This window comes from Trichechus manatus, unplaced genomic scaffold, assembly GCF_000243295.1.
Source record: "Trichechus manatus latirostris isolate Lorelei unplaced genomic scaffold, TriManLat1.0 scaffold00031, whole genome shotgun sequence".
NCBI lineage: Eukaryota > Metazoa > Chordata > Mammalia > Sirenia > Trichechidae > Trichechus > Trichechus manatus.
The window spans coordinates 1446001-1465883 of NW_004443967.1; the positions used below are offsets into that span (position 1 = coordinate 1446001).

The 19883-nt window shown below is 45.5% G+C and overlaps 1 protein-coding gene across 1 annotated transcript in view; it reads left to right on the top strand.

The window, feature by feature from the left end:
- The window catches only part of RBM20 (RNA binding motif protein 20), a 209983-nt gene that overhangs the window by 133046 nt on the left and 57054 nt on the right, over positions 1-19883 (top strand). The window contains exons 2-5 of the mRNA XM_004374842.2: positions 13454-14540; positions 16348-16409; positions 17770-17861; positions 18204-18280. Coding sequence (XP_004374899.1) covers positions 13454-14540; positions 16348-16409; positions 17770-17861; positions 18204-18280 — 1318 coding nt within the window. The remainder of the gene's footprint in view (positions 1-13453; positions 14541-16347; positions 16410-17769; positions 17862-18203; positions 18281-19883) is intronic.

Consider the following 19883-nt stretch of genomic DNA (forward strand, 5'->3'; position numbering starts at 1 on the left):
AAAAAGACCAGACTTAATGGTCTGACTGAGATTGGAGGGACCCTGGAAGACATGGCCCCGGGGCTCTCTGTTAGCCCAGAGCTGAAACCATTCCTGGAGCCAACTCTTCAGACAAAGATTAGACTGGACTATAACACATAAAATGATGCTCGTGAAGAGAGTGCTTCTTAGCTCAAGTAGATACATGAGACTAAATGGGCAGCTCCTGTCTGGAGGGCAGATGAGAAGGTAAAAAGGGACAGGAGCTGGTTGAATGGACACTGGAAATCCGGGGTGGAAAGGAGGAGTGTGCTGTCATGTTATAGGGAAAGCAGCTAGGGTCACATAACAATGTGTGTATAAATTTTTGTATGAGAAACTAATTTGAACTGTAAACTTTTACTTAAAACACAAAAACAAACAAAACAGACAAAAAAAAACTCATTTAGGCCCAGGGAAGCTGATTGACCTGTAATGAAATGGGAGAGTAAACAGGGGCTGTGGGGCCAGACCTGGATCTTATGATTTCTAGCTCACCAATTCTTTCTCGCTTCACCTCACCACTGCCTTCAGCCTTCAGCGAGTTAAATGAGAGTTGGGAGAATATGCATTTGTTTCTTTAGGAGAAATACTGTTGAAAGTGGACCTACATGTTGTTTTATGAACACGCGTTCCTATAGAAAAAGTCTGTCTTTTTATACTTTTTGTAGATACACAGATTGAAAGACTGACAGATAGGCATACCACACATGGATGTCTCTGGGGAGCTGGGGGTGGAATTGGGCTGGGTAGTGTCTCAAAGGGGATTTCAGCTTCATCTGTATCGTATTATTCATTTGTTTTTATAAAAACTATCAGAGGCAAAGATGACCGTAATATTAGCATTTGTTAATTTTAGGTGATGAGTTGATAAGTTCACAGGTATTTGTTATTACTCTTCATATTTATTTTTAAATTCAAAATTAAACAAATATGAATATTACAAAGGAATTACCAGCTGCAATACCATCAACTATTTTAAAGAAAGAATGATGGTACAGAAGGAGGGAAAAGAAAAGAAAACTACTGCGTGTTCTTCGTGGCTGAAGTTGACACTTAATCCTCATTTTGCTTTAAGTCTTTCCGTTAGGGCACCGGCAGAATGTTTATCCTTTTTCTGCATTTGCTGCATTGTCAGTTCTCTTTTGCACATTCTGAGCCCTTTTCGTAAACTCCAGTGAGAAAGGCAGACCACCCTCCCACCCCATTTGTCAGTTATAAAACAACTAGCTGACCCTTTGTGAATGCGCGTTCCCAACCTCCTAGAATCTTACTCTGCCTGTTGAATGTGATACAGACCATGATGGTCCAAAAGGCTGGTGATTTGATTCCAAATGTGTTCTTTAAACTCACATTCAGAGTAGGGCCAGGAGTGTGTTGGGGTTGCGGGGGAGGCTCGCGTTCACAAATGTGTAACCAGAGGGTGAAATATCGGCTTTATAATAAAAACACCTGCGTTTAAGTTCCAGGCAAGCACCTTGCTTGCTGTATGACCCCACATAGTTCATCCGATCTTTCTTGGTCTCAGTCTTCTTAATATACCTTGGGAATAGTTATATTAGCTTTATCTGCCCATATGGTTGTCCTGGAGATCAGATAAGCTAATCATGTGAAAACACCTATTAACATTCCAACTGAAAAACACAGAACAAAAGAAATGATAGGATTGTTACTGGTGTTGTGAATCATTCCAAGAGACATCATGGTGATAATAAATCGAGATATGATAATGTCGTGGCTAAAACCCAAACACTGGATAATGCCAGCATTGACCCAGTAATCGCAAAATTAGTCACAGACTAATGATAATCTAGCCATACTGTTGCTACCAATAAGATAGCACTATCAAAAAAATGCGTGATCTCACTCTTCTCCCTGTCCCTGGCGAATGTTGATGGGGACATGTCCTGTTGTAGCCACTGCATCAGACCTAAGGAGTAAGGAGACTGGGGTTCCACTTCCAGCTCTCCTCTGTGTGACTTTAGTTGACTCACATATTACACTAACTCTATTGGGTTTTACTTTTTGTCCTGTGTAGAGTGAGATCTAAGTGATCTGTAAGACCCCTTCTTTCTCTTAAAATTTGTGAGAATTAGCTAGAGTTTGAACATCAGTCCAAACATTACTGTGTGTTTGTAACCTGGCATTTAGGGACTGTCCCCGGTGATTCACATCCTGACCTTGCTTCTGAGAGCATTGCAGTAGAGTTGAGAATTGATGAAGTAGGAGAGGCTCAGGTCTCAGGAGGCAACTGAAGGGCCCAAACCAAAAAACCCAAACCCATTGACATTGAGTCAATTCCAACTCATAGTGACCCTAGAGCAACTCTACTGGACGGAGTAGAACTGCCCCATAGGGTTTCATAGGCTGTAATCCTTATGGAAGGAGACCGCCATCTTTCTCCTGTGGAGCTGCTGGTGGGTTTGAGCAGCTGACCTTTCGGTTAGTGGCCAGGCTCTTAACCACTGCACCAACAGGGCTCCTAACTGCAGGGTAGGACCCAGCAAAGACTTGACCCTGAGCATTGTACTTTATTTGATTTGGCCACACCATAAAAGTGTGACCAAGCCTGGAAAACATTCTCTTGCCTAGGCATAAACTCTCTTGCCTGGATTATATTTTATGTTTTAGAACAAAAGAAAAAATGGCACATTCATTACTCAGCCTGGAAAGTGAACTGGGTTGATCTGGAAGTAAATTTAAATTCCTGAATTGGTTATCTTGGAAGATAGTGTGTTTATTGCAAATGTGACCAGTCAGGTTAGTTTAGACACTAATGTATTCTGGGCTGTTGTTTTTGGCTTCTGCTTCTGGGTGGCTGAACATGACCAGGGAAGACCCTGATGATGAGCCCATACACAGTCATACTACTGAACTTCAGCTGCATCCTTGCTGTTATCATATCCCTTGTCTATTGTTTACTCCTTATCTGGTTCACCAAGCAGCTGTCACAACTCTCTCTGTTCCCCTCAAACACCAGTCCCCACACCTGCCCTCTCCTGTCTCAGCAGTTGTCCACCCCTTATCTGCTACTTCCCTTCTCTCCATATCTACATCTCTTTGTGTTTTCTGTCATCCATCTCTACCTGTCACTGTGAAAGAGTCCTCTCTCTGCCCTGGCGGAGCTCCCTGCTCCCTGCACCGATGATGACATTGACAGTGATGATAATGGTAATGGCAATGGCAATAGCAACAGTAATGGTAAGAATAATAGTAGTAATTTCCCCTCAAAACGTCTTATTTAAAAAGAAACAAAGCTAAAAGCGTACTTTTAAGTAAGAACCTATATTTTGGCATATGACTTGGGATATTTTTTACTTCGTGTTGAACATAGGCAGATAGATACCCAAGAAATCTGTGAGGATGGTCCCTGGGTGTGGGTCACTGGGGCCTGACCCTGCCCATCTGGGGCTTTAGATTTGGACATACAAATAGGAGTTGATCACTTCCTTATGAATTCTTTGCCCAGTTAGCTGATCTAAACTCAGTTGATATGGGTTCTGACTGATATCTGAGCAATCCTATTTTTCAAGGTAAGAACTTGTTGCATTACTGTTAACCCAGAACTGAAACCATTCCCGAAACCCACTCTTCAGACAAAGATTAGACAGGACTATAAAACAAAAAATAATACACGCGAGGAATGTGCTTCTTAGTTCACATCAGATATACAAGACCAAATGAGCAGCTCCTGTCCAAGAGCAGGATGAGAAGGCAGGAAGGGACAGGAAGTGGTCGAAAGGACACAGGGAACCTGGGGTGGAAAGGGGGATTGTGCTATCACATTGTGGGGATTGCAACCAATGTCAGAAAAAAAAAATATGTGTATAAATCTTTGAATGAAAAATTAACTTAAGCTGTGAACTTTCACCTAAAAAAAAAAACTTGTTGCATTTATTCCTTTCCATTAAAAGTGCACGGTGAGAATCAAAGATACATGGGGTTAATTTTGTGTTGGGCGCACTGGCTTGTATCATTCACCTCTCTGACTCTTGCTCCTTTGTGGCCTATCTCACAGATTTTCATGGGTCCTTAATAACAAATGTATGTAAAATTTTTCACACTGAAATTATATAGACATTTGATATACATAAAACCTTGTTAGTTTGATATTTTAAGGAATTGAAACCTAGCGGTCTTACTGCAGTCGTAAGAACGGGTCTCCAGCTGCCTTTTGCTAGATTCTGGTGAGAGTGGAGCAGGAGCCTCCCTGGGGGGAATGCGCTTTGTCACACAAAAGAGAAGGGTTTGCACATGTGCATCTCACCTAGGTTTTCCAATTCTTTGCTGCAAGGCCGATTTGAAATTCTACAGGAGATAATGGTGACCTTAGCTGAGCTGCACTCAAAATACTCAAGCTAATGAGGTTCTGTTGTAGAGGTTTTGTTTTGTTTTATTTTTTCTTTCTTTTAATCTGAAGGAAAACATATCAGGTCTTCAAAACGCTAAAGAGAAAATTTTGGCTTAGACCGGTGTTGAGTCTCGTGCCAGACTTCAATGGCATTCGAAGTCACATAGTCTGAGTTTTGTTCCCGGAGGTTGTCCTAATAGAGTAATCCTTCCTTTTGTTCTGTTCAACTGTCTGAAAACTTCCTGTGTCAGACACCTGTATTACTTGATTTAAACAATGTTAAAATTTAAAAAAAAAAAAAAAAAGAATAATAGTAGTAGTAATGGTTGCTGCTACGTTTGTTTAGTGAGTGCTAACTGTGTGCCAGGGACAATTTATGTACACCCTAACACCCTATCATTTAATTCTCAGAACAAGTCTGTAGCACAGATATAGCTATCCGCCACTGGGACCTAGAGAAGATAAGTATTTGCGCAAAGTCACCAACTAATAAGTGGCTAAGCTGGAATTCATAGCCAGGTTGATACTAACTCTGAAACCTGTGCCTTTAAACTCTGGGCAGTGATCCTTCCCACCCTACCACCCCCGGTCTGCGATGCATAGCACACTCACACGGCTGGGACTCCATAAATAGGACGAAACTGATATTAACTCATTCTGCCTGAATCTTAGTGGCCATGAGGTCATCTTCAGGGATGCAGATGACAAAAATTACTTCCTCCTGAGAATGAAACATCCTTTTCCCAGTCATCTCGCGAACAATACTACTACCCCCTTACACCTGTATAGCGCCTAACAGTTTACAGAGCACTCTGACAACTGTTTATTTATTTGTCAACCCTCTTAATGGAAGTGAGAAAAGTTGCGACTTCTTTTTATAGATGAGGATGCTGAGGCTCAGGGAGATAAGGTCTCTTCTCCACTGTCACACAGCTGATAAGGAATGAGTTGAGACTAGAACCCAGGATGCCTGATACCTATCCCCAGTTCCTACAGCACTGCCCACAGCCCAGGACAGGCACTCAGTATATAGACCCTTCCCTCCCAAGTGAAAGGAAGACTAAAGAACTATTGTATCATTAATGTTTTTCTCTCCTAAAAGGATAACTAATGGCTCACATAAAGCCAGTTCTTAAGCCAAAAAAACAAAACCTGAAAACCAAAGACGCGAGGGAAAGATTAGTCCAAAGGACTGATGGACCACAAGTACCACGGCCTCCACCAGACTGAGTCCAGCACAGCTAGATGGTGCCCAGCTACCACCACCGACTGCTCTGACAGGGATCACAGTAGAGGGTCCCAGACAGAGATGGAGAAAAATGTAGAACAAAATTCTAACTTAAAAAAAAAAGACCAGACTTACTGGTCTGACAGAGACTGGAGAAACCCCCAGAGTATGGCCCCTGGACACCCTTATAGCTCAGTACTGAAGTCACTCCTGAGGTTCACCCTTCAGCCAAAGATTAGACAGGCCCGTAAAACAAAACGAGACTAAATGCGCACACCAGCCCAGGGGCAAGGACGAGAAGGCAGGTGGGGACAGGAAAACTGGTAATGGGGAACCCAAGGTCGAGAAGGGCAGAGTGCTGACATGTCGTGGGGTTGGCAGCCAATGCCACAAAACAATATGTGTATTAACTATTTAATGAGAAACTAGTCTGCTCTGTAAACCTTCATCTAGAGTACAAAAAAAAAAAATCTATTTGTAATTGTTATAAAAGAAGATCCTATTAAATGGAGAGTTATCATGTATATTCACGTAAGAGTCAATATTATATAAACTTCCCTCAAATTGATCTATTGATTCAATGAAATCCAGTTAAAATAAATAAATGAATAAACCGAGTGGATTCTGACGCGTAGGCAGTTCTTAGTGCATCAGAGGTGCTGAGAAGTGAAATGTGCTGTAGTCGATGAGAAACTGCCCTTTTGTGAGGGCTGAGCAGGGACGGATCATCCAATAAGCGAGGTACACACGGGCTTACTTGTGCTTACTACTAATCTGTAGTGCACAGTTTCACCTGTTTTTCACCACATCAAAAATGCGGTGAAACCCATGTGAAATTGTGCACTACAGATTAGTCAGTAAACATAATTAAGCCTGTGCGTACCTTGCTTACAGGTTAACCTGCCCCTGGGCTTGAGGCCTTATTTCTCCTCCTCCCAGGATCCCCAAACCTGAAAAAGGTTGTTGCCCACCCCACAACTTTGTTGGGGGCATTCCTCTGCACCCCGTTCACACCCTGAGCTCACAACCACAGTAGCAGGCTCTTACCAGCAGAGCAGTGGACTTACGTGTTTCCTGAGCCTCCAGAAGGCAGGTTTCTCTGGCCAGCAGACGCTCACACTGAAGTACTGCCCTGGTTTCCCTTGCAGTGACTGCTTGGTTCTAGCAGTCAAGTGCACAGTCAGCCCTTCCTACAGAGGAAGCTGGGGAGTGACAGGGGACGTTCAAGTTAACTTGGATCCATGGTGAGGAGCCATCTGAGTTAAGTGCAGATGGCTTAAGTAGGCTGGCTTTCTTTTTACAGGTATTGTTTTTATTAAGCAAATAAAGAAATGCATTGGTGGGTGTACTGCAAAGTCCAGGGTAGCTGCAGGCAAAGGTGGACCCAACCAGGAGCTGCCTGCAGCGCAGCCCCCAGGCCAGTGTCTTCTGGGTTGGCTTTACTCTCAAGCAGCCTCTCGTTAAGGAGTGGCTTAAATTCAACTAGTTTAGCAACCCCGGCAAGACAAGACTGTCTCTTTCCTGATGACTCTAACGCAAGTCTCAGGGACTGTCCATCCTTGAGCCAGTCACTGTGACCAGGAGGATGTGGAGCTCTGATTGGCCAGGTCTTGGTATTATTATACCCATTTTATAGATGAGAAAATTCTAAGGCTGGGAAAAATGAAGTGACTTTCTCCCAGTCTCACACCCAGTAACGGCCAGACGGAAGCCCAGACCTCCAACCACAGCTCATCCGGCGGCTGCCTTTCACGAGATGCTTATTTACCTCTTCAGCTGCATTCATCAGCACAGACTGCAGAGTTCAGAGACAGCCCTTGCATTGGCCTTTTCTTTCATTCCTTACATTTCCGTGAAGTGTCTGAGGACTGAACCACTTCCTCCCGTGCTTTGCTCTCTTGTGCTTACCTCTGTCGGAATAGTGATCACTCTGTGTGCTCATCATCTGATTCTCGTCTGTCCCCCCTGCCATCTCAGGAAGTGTTCTCTTTTTCCATCTCTGAGTTCGCACCACCCAGCAGCTAGGCCTGGCTCACAATAGATGCTTGATACATGTCAGCTGGGTGAACAAACTCAAGACTGTGCAGTTGGCCCCTTTAGTGGGGGCTCTGTTTCAGAGCAGAGGCCCCACACCAGTAACTGAACCAGTTGCCGTGGAGTCAATTCCAACTCATAGTGACCCCATGTGTGTCAGAGTAGAACTACTCCATAGGATTTTCAAAGGCTGATTTTTTTCAGAAGAAGATTGCCAGGCCTTTCTTCCAAGGCACCTCTGGGTGGACTCGAACCGGAGCCTTTTGGTTAGCAGCCAAGCACGTTAACTATTTGCACCACTCAGGGACTCCAAACACCCCACAGTCCCTGCCTTGTCTTGGATGCTGTCTTCCTTTCAGAACAGGATGAATTGCACAATAAAAATTGCTAAATTTCTAGCATCCGAACTTGAACTGAGGACACTTTGCCTCACTCCTTGTGCCCAAATACTAATCCATCGTTGCATCCTATTCAGGACTCAGAATAAAATGTGAAAGAGCTGTGGGACAGATAACGGGCGTTCTCAAGTCAGGACCGCGGTCACGCTCTCGCTGTGGGCACGATGTGCCCCCGCCCTTCCGACACACAGCGATTTAACCATTAGGAGCAGCTTTCATCTGGAGCTTCTAAATCTGTTAGCGTTAGAAGGGTGACCGGTTCTCCTTTGCAGTACATAGATTTCTTAAATCTTTGGGTGAAATGCTATTCTAATTTAAAAAAAAAAAAAACCTTTTAAAGCAAGCGGGGAACCAGAGCTTTAAATCTAATTACGCCCTGTGAATTCTTTGCAACCATTAATGGCTCAGAAGTGAAACCTCACCCTGGGGGCAGCGAGTCTCCTAGAGGTCTGGATGAATCAGATGGCCGTGTGCTAAATGTTCGTTTTGCCGGTGACCGTGGATCCGCCCTCAGCATGGTCATGTGCTGGATATTCTAGCTCTGTGCTCCGCCACCCAAGTCACATAACTCACTGTGTTGCTCTCCCTCTTCCCCAGATTCAAAGTTGGACTCTGACTGCACGTGGCACAGCTGCATGAGGTTTAGGAGAAGAGGGGATTATGCAGGCGCACAGTACCTCTGCTCCCCAGACAAGGGGGCATTCCTGCCTTCACCTCTGGAGCCTATGGGGGTTCCAGAAAGGGCGTACATTTTTGCATCTCTCCAGTGCTCAGCCAAGGGCCTTGCATATCAAACGTACTCAGTATCTCTCTGAACTGAGGGGGAAACCACAAATAAATATGGGTAGAGGCCATAGTTTTGTGCTGAGACAGATCATTTGGGGCTTAGTTAAGGTTTTTGGAAGCCAAGGCTGTTCTGTAGGGCACTGAATGCTGGGATGGATGGTCTAGGTCCTCATCAAAGTTTTGCCACCATGCAGTTATAAGTGACTTTGGGCAAGTCACTTTCTCTCTTTGTTAATGAGAAGGTTGGATGAGTTGACCCACTAAAGGTCTGTGATTCTAAGCTTCCCAGGTTGCCTCTCTCCAGCTGGTGAAGAAAGCAGATGTTAAAAAGGAAAAGATCTCTGGGTTTTCTCACTCAAGCAGAGTTAGCTCCTGGTTAAGTTTCCAGAGGGTCTTCTGGTGCCTGGTCAGATGGTCTGTGCCCCCCAGGGCCCCAGGGGGGTGAATTCATACGAAGAAGATCCAGTCGACATCCCCATACCCACCACTGCCTCTCTGTGTGGAAGCGTCTTTGGCATCTAATTGTTTTAGGGGATTGTATTTGTTTTCTGTGGCTGATATAACAGATTACACAAATTTAGTGGCTTACTACAACACAACTTCATTACTTTAACTTCTGGAAGTCAGAAGTCCCAAATCAGTCTCACTGGGCTAAAGTCTACGTGTCAGCAGAGCTGATTCTTCTGAAGATTCTAGGGCAGAATCTATTTCCTTGCCTGTTCCCGCTTTTAGAGACTGCCTGCGTTCCTTTTCCTTCATCTTCAGAGCCAGCAGTAAACCATCTTCTTTACTCTCTCCTCTTCCTCCCTCCTTACATCTCATTTCTCTGACTCTGATTCTTCTACCTTCCTCAGATAAAGACTCTTGTGATCACATTGGGCCCACCCAGATAATTCAGGATAATCTCTCCATCTCAAAATCCTTAACTTAATCACATCTGTAAAGTCCCCTCTACCATGTAAGTTAACATATTTACAGGTTTGGGGAACTAAAATGTGGACTTCGTTGGACAGGCCATTATTCTTCCTTCTGCAGGGATTATCTACTCACCATTAAAACCCAGACTTGGACAGGGAGAAGAGTATGTTGGGGTGCCTGCTTTGGAATGGAGGAAGATAGGCGGTCCCCTAGGCGAGTAACTCTATACTTGCTTGCAAGTTTAGCTGTGCACAACAGCAGAATCATCTGCTTTTTGGGTGTATTTAGATTCTCCTTTATGAACTGCTTGAGAACTTTTATCCACAGAAATATATACTCACCAAGGAGTTGTCCACTTCTCCTCAAAGCCACATGCCTCAATGAGCCACACACATCATCTTCCTTCTTCATTCTGTTAATGGCAGTTACTAAGTGCCCACAGTGTGCTGGGCAAAAAATCTCCAAGACATCCTCCCGCCTTTCGTGGAGTTTCTGTCTAAGTGGAGGAAAAAGGCACATAAGCATGTATTTTTAATACCAGGCGGGATGTGCTAAGTGATATAATGGTGGTAAACCAAGGAGGACAGCATCATTTCTAGCCCCCAGGGATGTTAGATCATGTACCCCAGTTTTTGGCTCAGAAATATGATCATTGCATACACACATTTATTAACTCTTACAGGCTAAGAATTTTAGGACTTTTTTTTTTTTTTAATATAGGATGCTATGTCTTTTTCTCCTTATCTAAAGGTCTTTGGTTCAAAAGAGGTGTCCAGCTCTGATGATGCATGTGAAATCACTTGTATTCAAGGTTGATTGAAGTTGGGACAATAAGAATTTGCTAGGCACAGCAGAAGTTAGAAAAAAAAATCTGGTTAGTCATCTTCTTTCATACTGAATCTGAGTAGGTGAAGTCCTGTAACCTGGACTGTACTCTGAAGAGCACTGATTTCCCATGGCTGACTTACGACCACCCAGAATGGTTGGCTTTCCTAGTTAGAAAGTTCACTGTTCCTGATGTGTCACTTCAGAGGCAAGACAATCTCCAGCAAGAGCTCCCTTTAGCCCAGAACACAATTTTAGAAAATACAGCTGACTTCTCAGGGAGAAACAAACCAACCTTGTCTTACTCTGGTCATGGAAACCAAGTTGGCACCTCATTATCGCCTTGACAGGCCATGTTGTGGACAAACCTGGTAGGAAGGGTTGGCCCGTGTGGGCAGGGTTTTGAGTTAAGCTTAACTGCTCTTCTAAAGCTCAGCTACTTAATACTACACAAGTCGAAATCTATCATCAGACTCTTGACCACCCTCCTCTTTTCATATTCTCGCCTACATAGACAATGAGTGCCTCCCCAACTTTGCTGCTGTTGTGATTTGTGCCTGGGCCACACTGGGGCCACCAAGGCTTGGCTGCAACCAGCACAACTCCCCAGAGCAGAAAGGGTCTATAATTACCTTGACCACCCCCACCTCCCAATGCCCACTCCCAGTATCTTAAAATGCAGCCAGCCCTTACTGCCCTTGAAGCACAGCAGGGCTGCTGGTGGATGGAAGTGGTATCTTTTTAACAATTTAGAGCAAATTCCTGATTTTTCACGCAAACGGGAAAGAGTAACCCAAAGTCATTTCTGTCTGGCTCTGAAATGTGTTTTGTACTTGTATTTGAATGTGGGTGTGCCTGACATTCTGGGAACTCACTTCAAACAAAACAGTGAAGCTGCCCATGAGGAAGGGGCTTAAGGAGGGCTGAGAAGCTACATATTTTAACTGCCTTGTGCCCGTTCTCTTCTTTTCAAAGTATGGTTTGGGTCCCAAGTGTGTATTCACCAACAGTGAGTGTTTGTAAATAGATCACCTAATCTGGCTGAGTTTAGGTTCTTGCCCTGCAAAACTGGGGTGAAAATTATCTACTCCCATAGGACTAATGGAGAGATCAAATGAGATAACATAGTTTAAGCATTGGACACACAGTAGCATTGCAATAAATGTGAGCAATCTCTCTCAGTCACCTTCCTCCCCACCACCTCGCCATCTCCTCCTGACTCCCACTGCTCTCTTAGACCAATGCAAAGGGCCAGCCTAAGCAGAAGCTCTGGTTCCTCAAAGCTCCTCTGAAGTGGGAGAGGTGTGACATGCCACACACTTTTCCCTTTTCCTTTCTCTTCCTCCCCTCTCCACCCCAGCGTCTTCCCTCTGTGTTTCACTGTTGTTGGGCTGTCACTGTGGAGTCTGGGACAGTGGAGAACTTGTCTAAAGTGCCCCAGCTTTGCAGTTTCCCCCACTCTTCCATAGACAGACATGTTGACTGTATCAATTTCAAGTGCTCAGTCCCATTCTTCCCATTGAAATGTCCTAGGAATTCCAGTTCATCAACATCCAAAACACGTTTCCTAATTACACCCACTCCCTAGAAGGGAGTGTAAGACCCAGAAAATATGGTCTTCCAAAAAAGCCCTGACTGTGGTAACCATGCATCCTAGACTTTCTGGGAAAGCTGTCCCCATTCCAGACCCTGTGTCCTGACTATTGGTCCAGAAAACACCACAACCAACCAAGAGAGGTCACATGAAAGGCAATATCAGACAGAACACCACTGTAACAAGTTTCTGTGAGAGCCCACCACTGCCTAATCTCAAATTCAGATTCTTCACTTGTCATATTTTTAAATTACTCCTTACCCTAGTTGGGTTTGAGAGCTGGATTGAAGGGAGTACAATTCCTGTTGCTTTTCAATGTGAAAAAGAGGACAAGGATGGAAATGTGTTCGGCTGACATGTGCATACAAGTCACTCTGTATGTAATTTTGAAGCCTGCTTTTTTTTTCCACTTCACATTAGAGCATATGGATTTGTCCATGTTGTGAAGAATTGTGTTTGTAAACATTGACTTTACCAAATTCAAAGACAGTGTACCATTGGCAATGATGGGGGAAACCAGGTACCAAGAGGGATTTAGGGCAGTGGAATGTTTTGTCTCTGAAGTTTGGTGCTGGGTACTCAAGGATTCATTTGGTGACCCTTTATATTTTTTGCAAGTCTTAAATATTGTGTAATAAATTAAAAATGTAAATATTACATTTATGGTTTAATAAAATAATTCTAAAGAAAAAAAGTAAATATCAGTAGTAAATGGTTACTTAACATCTCATTATGTAGATACAGCATAGTTTACTCCGTTTAAAGCCGCTATTGTTAGATATTTGTGATGTTAAACTTTGGACTCTGAAATAATGAAATAATGTAGTGTTAAACATCTTTGGGTATCAAGCTTTGTCTGCATTTTAGCTCATTTTCTTGGGATAGACTGATAGAACTGAATTATTGGATCGAAGACTATGAATATGGTGAGTACGTATTGCCAAGCTGGATGAATTTAGACTGTTGTTGACATCAGATCCTTTCCACTTTGTCTTACCAGCAGAGTGCTGCTATTGTAATTTTTTTTAAATGTTTGCTATTTTACTAGGCAAATTTTTATTTGTAATGGTTTTAGTTCGTACTTCTTTGATTACCAGTGAGATTGAACATTCTGTTGTATAATAATTTTTTTTAATTGCTGTGTGTGTGTGTGAGCACAGGTTTTTGCAGACGCACTTGTATGTAGGGCCTGCGTGCGAGGGTCTTGTTTATGTGAAGGGGGCCACATATAAGCAAAGAAACAGTCCCTTGTCCCCGTTGATGAGAACCAACTGTGCATCCAGACCTTTGTCTCCCCACAGTGCCGCCAAGCTCCTGGACAAGAACCCGTTCTCGGTCAGTAACCCGAACCCTCTGCTTCCATCGCCTGCCAGTCTCCAACTGGCTCAACTGCAAGCCCAGCTCACCCTCCACCGGCTGAAGTTGGCACAGACAGCTGTCACCAACAACACTGCGGCCGCCACGGTCCTGAACCAAGTCCTCTCCAAAGTGGCCATGTCCCAGCCTCTGTTCAACCAGCTGAGGCATCCATCTGTCATCAGCACACCCCATGGCCATACTGGGGTGCCCCAGCATGCTGCCACCATGCCCAGTGCCCGGTTTCCCTCTAACACAATTGCCTTCTCACCCCCTGGCCAGACACGAGGCCCAGGACCCTCCATGAGCCTTCCCAGCCAGCCCCCCAGTGCCGTGGTGATGCATCCTTTCAGCGGGGTCATGCCACAGACCCCTACCCAACCAGCTGTCCTCTTGGGTATTGGCAAGTCTGGGCCCACCCCTGCTACCGCAGGATTCTACGAGTATGGTAAAGCCAACTCTGGCCAGGCATATGGCTCCGAAGCAGACGGTCAGCACAGCTTCCTACCAGCCTCTACCTCTGCCTCAGGCAATGTGAACTACGAAGGACACTATAGCCACACAGGGCAAGATGGCCCAACTGCCTTTCCTAAAGACTTCTACGGACCCAACCCCCAAGGATCGCATATGGCAGGTGGATTTCTGGTTGAGCAGGCCGGGGGCATGAAAGGCGAGGTAGGCCCACTGCTGCAGGGCACAAACAACCAGTGGGAGAGCCCCCATGGATTCTCTGGCCAAAGCAAGCCTGATCTTACAGCAGGCCCCAACCTGTGGCCTCCACCCCTCAGCCAGCCCTATGAGCTGTATGACCCCGAGGAGCCCACCCCAGACAGGACCCCCCCTTCCTTTGGGGGCCGGCTTACCAACAACAAACAGGGTTTTAGCAATGCCCGACGGCGGGCCAAGGAGGAGCAGGCGGTACTGTCCATGCGGCCCCTGCAGGCTCATGAGCTGAATGACTTTCACGGTGTGCCCCCCCTCCACCTGCCACACACCTGTAGCATCTGCGACAAGAAGGTGTTTGATTTGAAGGTGAGTTAGTTGTCCAAGACAAACTGGGAACCACAGTGAGAGCCTTGACAGGGTTGTTGCCATGACCCCATCTCTCTCTGCTCACGAGAGAAGAACTGTTACATTTGGGGATTGGCTAACAGCATTTTGCCATCTGTACCCTTGATTAAAACATAGGTATTAGAACCAAGGAGTCCTTGGGTGGTACAGTTAATGTACTTGGCTGCTAACCGAAAGGTGGATCAAGTCCACCCAGAGACACCTTAGAAGAAAGACCTGGTGATCTACTTCTGAAAAATTAGCCATTGAAAACCCTACAAAGTAGTTCTACTCTGACACACACGGGGTCGCCATGAGTCAGAGTCAACTCAACGGCAACTGGTTATTAGACTCTAAAGGAATTTCAGAACCTGCTCAGGGCCAGTCCCTTGCTTTAAGGCAAGTAAGAGATCAGTACCCACATTTTGTAGAGGAGAAAGCTGAGACCGAGTGTACCTTGAGGGCAGAGAGGAGCTCAACAACTCAGGCCTTCTGCCTCCTGGTTGAGGGCTTTTCCTCAGTGGTACGCTTAGAAGCTACTGTTCCTTGAGGACATACAGTGTACTAAGTCTGAAAGGGAAGAAGAAAAAGTTTGCAGAATTTCAGGTCAGGGTCAAGAGAGTAATTCTTAGATGGGACCCAAACAAGTTATTATATAGGGCCTCAGCTTCCCCATCTGCAAAATGGACATAGAGCCTCATGAGACCTTACCAACAGTTGTAAAATGCTTTGGGCCCCTGCAAACAAAGGTCCCTTAAGGTAAATTTTTTCCCAATAAACACAATGATGATGCAGTGAAATATTCCAAAGTAATAGTAATTATAACAAACCAAAAAAAACCAAAGCTGTTGCCGTTAAATCGATTCTGACTCAGGGAACCTATAGGACAGAGTAGACCTGCCCCATAGGGTTTCCAAGGAGTGGCTGGTAGATTCAAACTGTCGACCTTTCGTTTAGCAGCCAAGTGCTTAACCACTGCACCACCAGGGCTCCAATAGCTAAAGTATATTGAACTCTTTCTGTGTGTTAGCAATAACTCTGCAAGGTAAATACTACTATTATTCTCATTCTACAGATGAGGAAACCAAGACCCAGAGAGGTAGATGACTTGCCCAGGTCCCCCTAGATAGAAAGTGGCAGAGCGGAGATTCCAATGTGGGTCAGACCCCTCCCAGAGCTATCCCTCTAAAGCACTGGGCTGCTATCCCTCATCCCGTTTGGAGAACAGAATAAGTCCCTGCTTAGTGGAAGTCACACCACAGTGTGACATTAACCTTTGCTTGGGTCACATCAACTAAGCGCATTACTGTCACTAGGATAGGACACACCCTGTCACTCCAGTCTCGGGAGAGGACTGGCGGAAGTGAAGAGTTGCCTGAGGATTTTGTCTCTCATAAGCCTTTTCTAAGTCTTCACACTCATTGTAAGCCCACTTGCCAGATTCCTCTGCCTGGGTGGAGAAATGGGTGGGGTCTCTCTGGGGGAAAGGAGACAAAGTGGGGGGTGGGGTCGTGCAGATGGGACCAAGAGTCACTAAGAGAGGAGGAGGGGATTGACTTGTGAGTCTGCCTGAGATGGGCATGGTATGTGCTGACAAGGCCCAATGGAGCAGGGCTAGGAGCCTGCGTGGGAAGGAGGAGGGGAGTGAGACGTGTTGGGCAGGCAGGTGCTGGGCAGTACGTTCTTCCTGCCTGGCTGGCGACTCCTGCACTCGCCCCTTGCCTTCCCTGCGGTGCTCCTCCACCTTCCCGTGAACTCAGTTCTCTCTGTCATTTTTCTTCTGGCCTAGGACTGGGAGCTACATGTGAAAGGGAAACTGCACGCTCAGAAATGCCTGGTCTTCTCTGAAAAGTAAGTGCTGCCCTGAGAACAGGTTGATGTATACGCTCAACAAATACTCACTGAGCACCTGCTGGGGCTACACAGAACAATATAGGCAAAGTCCCTGACCTCAAAGAGTGTGATGCTTAATGGGGGAAAACAAATGAGAAACAAACCAGTAAATTCTATTGCATCCCTGGTTAGGAGAAAACAAGGTCCGGGCAGGGAGGCAGGAAGTGTGTCTGTATATGCATGGGGATGAGGGGAGGGAGCCTGTCCTTGCATTTTAAATAGGTCCTTCCACAGGAGCCTTGGTGGCACAGTGGTTAAGCGCTCGACTGCTAACCAAAAGGTCACAGTTCAAACCCACCAGCCACTCAGCAGGAGAAAGATGAGGCAGTCTGTTTCTGTAAAGATTACAGCCTTGGAAACCCTATGGGGCAGTTCTTCTCTTTCGAAATACATTCAGAATCCACAACCCAAAAGAAGCCAGGCATTCCTTAGCTGTTACCCTCCTGCACTCCCCCCATCATCATCCTCTCTAGCCCTTGGCAACTACTAACCTACTTTCTACGTCTGTAGATTTGTCTATTCTGGACTTTTCGTATAAATGGAATCATACAACATGTGGCATTCGTGACTGGTGTTTTCATCAGCGTGATGTTTTCCGCGTTCATTCGTGTTGTAGCACGTGTCAGTACTTCCTTCTTTTACATGTTGTGGTGGCGGCGGTTGTGTGTCCTTGAGTTGATTGTGACTCGTAGCAACCCTGTAGGACAGAGTAGAACTGCCCACAGGGTTTCCTAGGCTGTAATCTTTACAGGAACAGATCATCAGGTCTTTTCTCCCACCAAGTCACTGGTGGGTTCAAACCACCAACATTTTGGTTAGCAGCTGAGCACTTAACCATTGCACCACCAGGGCTCCTATTCCTTTACATGCCCTTTGCCATTGAGTCGATTAGGACTCATAGGTCCTTTTCTGCACAGGAGCCCTGGTGGTTCAGTGGTTAGAAGCTTGGCTGCTAACCAAAAGGTTGGCAGTTCGAATCTACCAGCTGCTCCTTGGAAACCGTATGGAGCAGTTTTGCTTTGTCCTATAGGGTCACTATGAGTCAGAATCGACTCGATGGCAATAGATTCGGTTTTTACTCCTTTATGTAGTTGAGTAATATTCCCTTATATGTATATACTGCGTTTTGTTTCTTCATTCATCCATTGGTAGATGCTTGGGTTGTTTCCACGTTTTAGCTATTGTGAATAGTGCTGCTATGAACGTTCGTGTGCAAGTTTTTGTTTGGACCCCTGTTTTCAGATGCCTAGGAGTGGCTCACAGGTAATTCTATGTTTAATTTATTGCGGACTCATCCCCTCTTCTCACCCCTCTCCAGCGCTGGCGTCCGGTGTGTACTTGGCTCGGCGGAGGGAACGCTGTGTGCCTCTCCCAACAGCACAGCCATTTACAGCCTCTCTGGGAACGAAGGTGAGTGGGGGCCTGCAGGTCAGCAGCTTGAAGCAGAAAGCAGCTTCCCCAAGGCTCGTTATCCAAAGTCCTAATAACCAGAACTTCCCTTCTTATATGTTTATAAAGCAAATAGATCCCAAGACACTAAAATGCCTTGGGCCTGCTGTCGGGGCCCAGTGACATTTTCTGTGATATTTTAGCCGTAAAGCTTTGCTGGCTATTAACATGCCCAGAGGTATAATCACACTGATCACTAATTGAGAAGAAACTTTCATTTTTCTCCCCCATGTGTCCTAATAATGTCTTTGAAGGTGAAGTAGATTCTAGGTTTTCACCTGACTTGTATAATTTGTCGTTTAGACTATGCCTCAAATCTTGGAGCATCGTATGCAGCCATTCCAGCAAGGTCATTTCCTTCAGCTTCCCCAGGGACGAATGTGAGTACAGAAGCATCTCCTCCTTTGTCATTGTCTTCATCAATGCATTTGTGCCACCTGCCAGGCCCGGCTGTTGTGTCGTTACTTGCAGAGATGGCTGGGATGAAGATGGCGCAGGTGTGGTTTTGTGCAGCTCAGGAAAACATGTCGCCAGGCAGAGGTTACTTAATTCAGTGTAGTTAGTATTGAAACACACAGATTAAAAAGCTGACGTAAATTCTTATAATGGAAAAAACTCAGACTTTCTAGTATTCGGCCCTGGTTTAGAAGGAAAAAATAAAAAAAGTGTGAGCTCTTGTGGCTTTTTCAAAAAAGACTTTCTAGTGTTTTATTGAAGTAGACCATTTCCCATGAGAGGGTAACTCTGAAACGTGAATCAGAAAGAAAACATGTTTAAAACCAAAGACCAGGTAGTAATAGTATTTGTTGGTCCCTTGGGGAAATGGTTGCTGCTGTATAAGATGTTTTTTTGTTTGTTTGCTTTCTTCTCTCTGTAACATGTGCTTTAGTCCCCCAAAGCTCTAAAAGCATCATCCCTCCCTTTTTCTCTTTGGGTTCAAGCATTGTCTCCTTCCCACTGCAGTTTCCTGTCTTCCGGCTGCAGTTTCCCGTCTTCCTGCTGCAGTTTCCCATCTTCCCGCTGCAGTTTCCAGTCTTCCCAATGCTTGTGGCCTCCTTCCCCCCAGGAGTCAGCTTGCTCCTTGTCTTCTCCCCAGGAGCACATGAAAGGGAGTGGGAGATGCAAAGCCGACTATAAAACAAAATGCATTTGGCCGAATCCTGCTAGAGGGCGTGTGTTTGTGTCTGTACTTTTAAAATCCATGCTGTGAACAGCGGCAGCCTCTTCTTCTCATGCCACGAGTGCAAGCTCATGGGAGCAGGCCTCCACATGCAGCCCCTCCACATGTGGGGAATTCGTGCAAGACCTCAAAAAAGCAAGATGTGAAGTACAAGTGTTAGAGCCTGGTGGGTGACTGAGTGGGGCGGTGAGGAGGTTCCTGATGAGATGTGAGGCCTCTTGGGCCTCTGTTTATATTTGCGTCTGTTTATTTGTGATGTTTCATGGGAGCAGTGCTATAAGAAAGAGCACCACTTGGGAGGCCCACATTTCTGTGGAAAAGAATTTGTCGTTTCCCTCTGTCCGTTCTCCCTGCATCGAGCCATGTCCTTGTCACTGGCAGCCTTGGGTCAGCAAGTGAAATGGCTGGGTTTAGCAAGCCCTGGTCGTTTTGTCTTTGAGCTCACACTGCTGATGACCTGGCCTTGTGCCCTGTTGGGAGCGCTGGCATCTCCAGCACCACCCCCACTCCAGGGCCTTCTCCCACAGTCTGTGGGCCATGGTGGCAACTCTGTGCCCACAGTCCTACTGAGACCCCCACCCCCGGCACTGAGAAGCCTATTGTGGATTGAGTTGTGTTCCCCAAAAATATGTGTCGACTTGACTAGGCCATGATTCCCAGTATTGTCTGATTATCCACCATTTTGTCATCTGATGTGATTTTCCTGTGTGTTGTAAATCCTACCTCTATGATGTTAATGAGGCAGGATTAGAGGCAGTTATGTTAATGAGGCAGGACTCAATCTACAAGATTAGGTTTTGTCT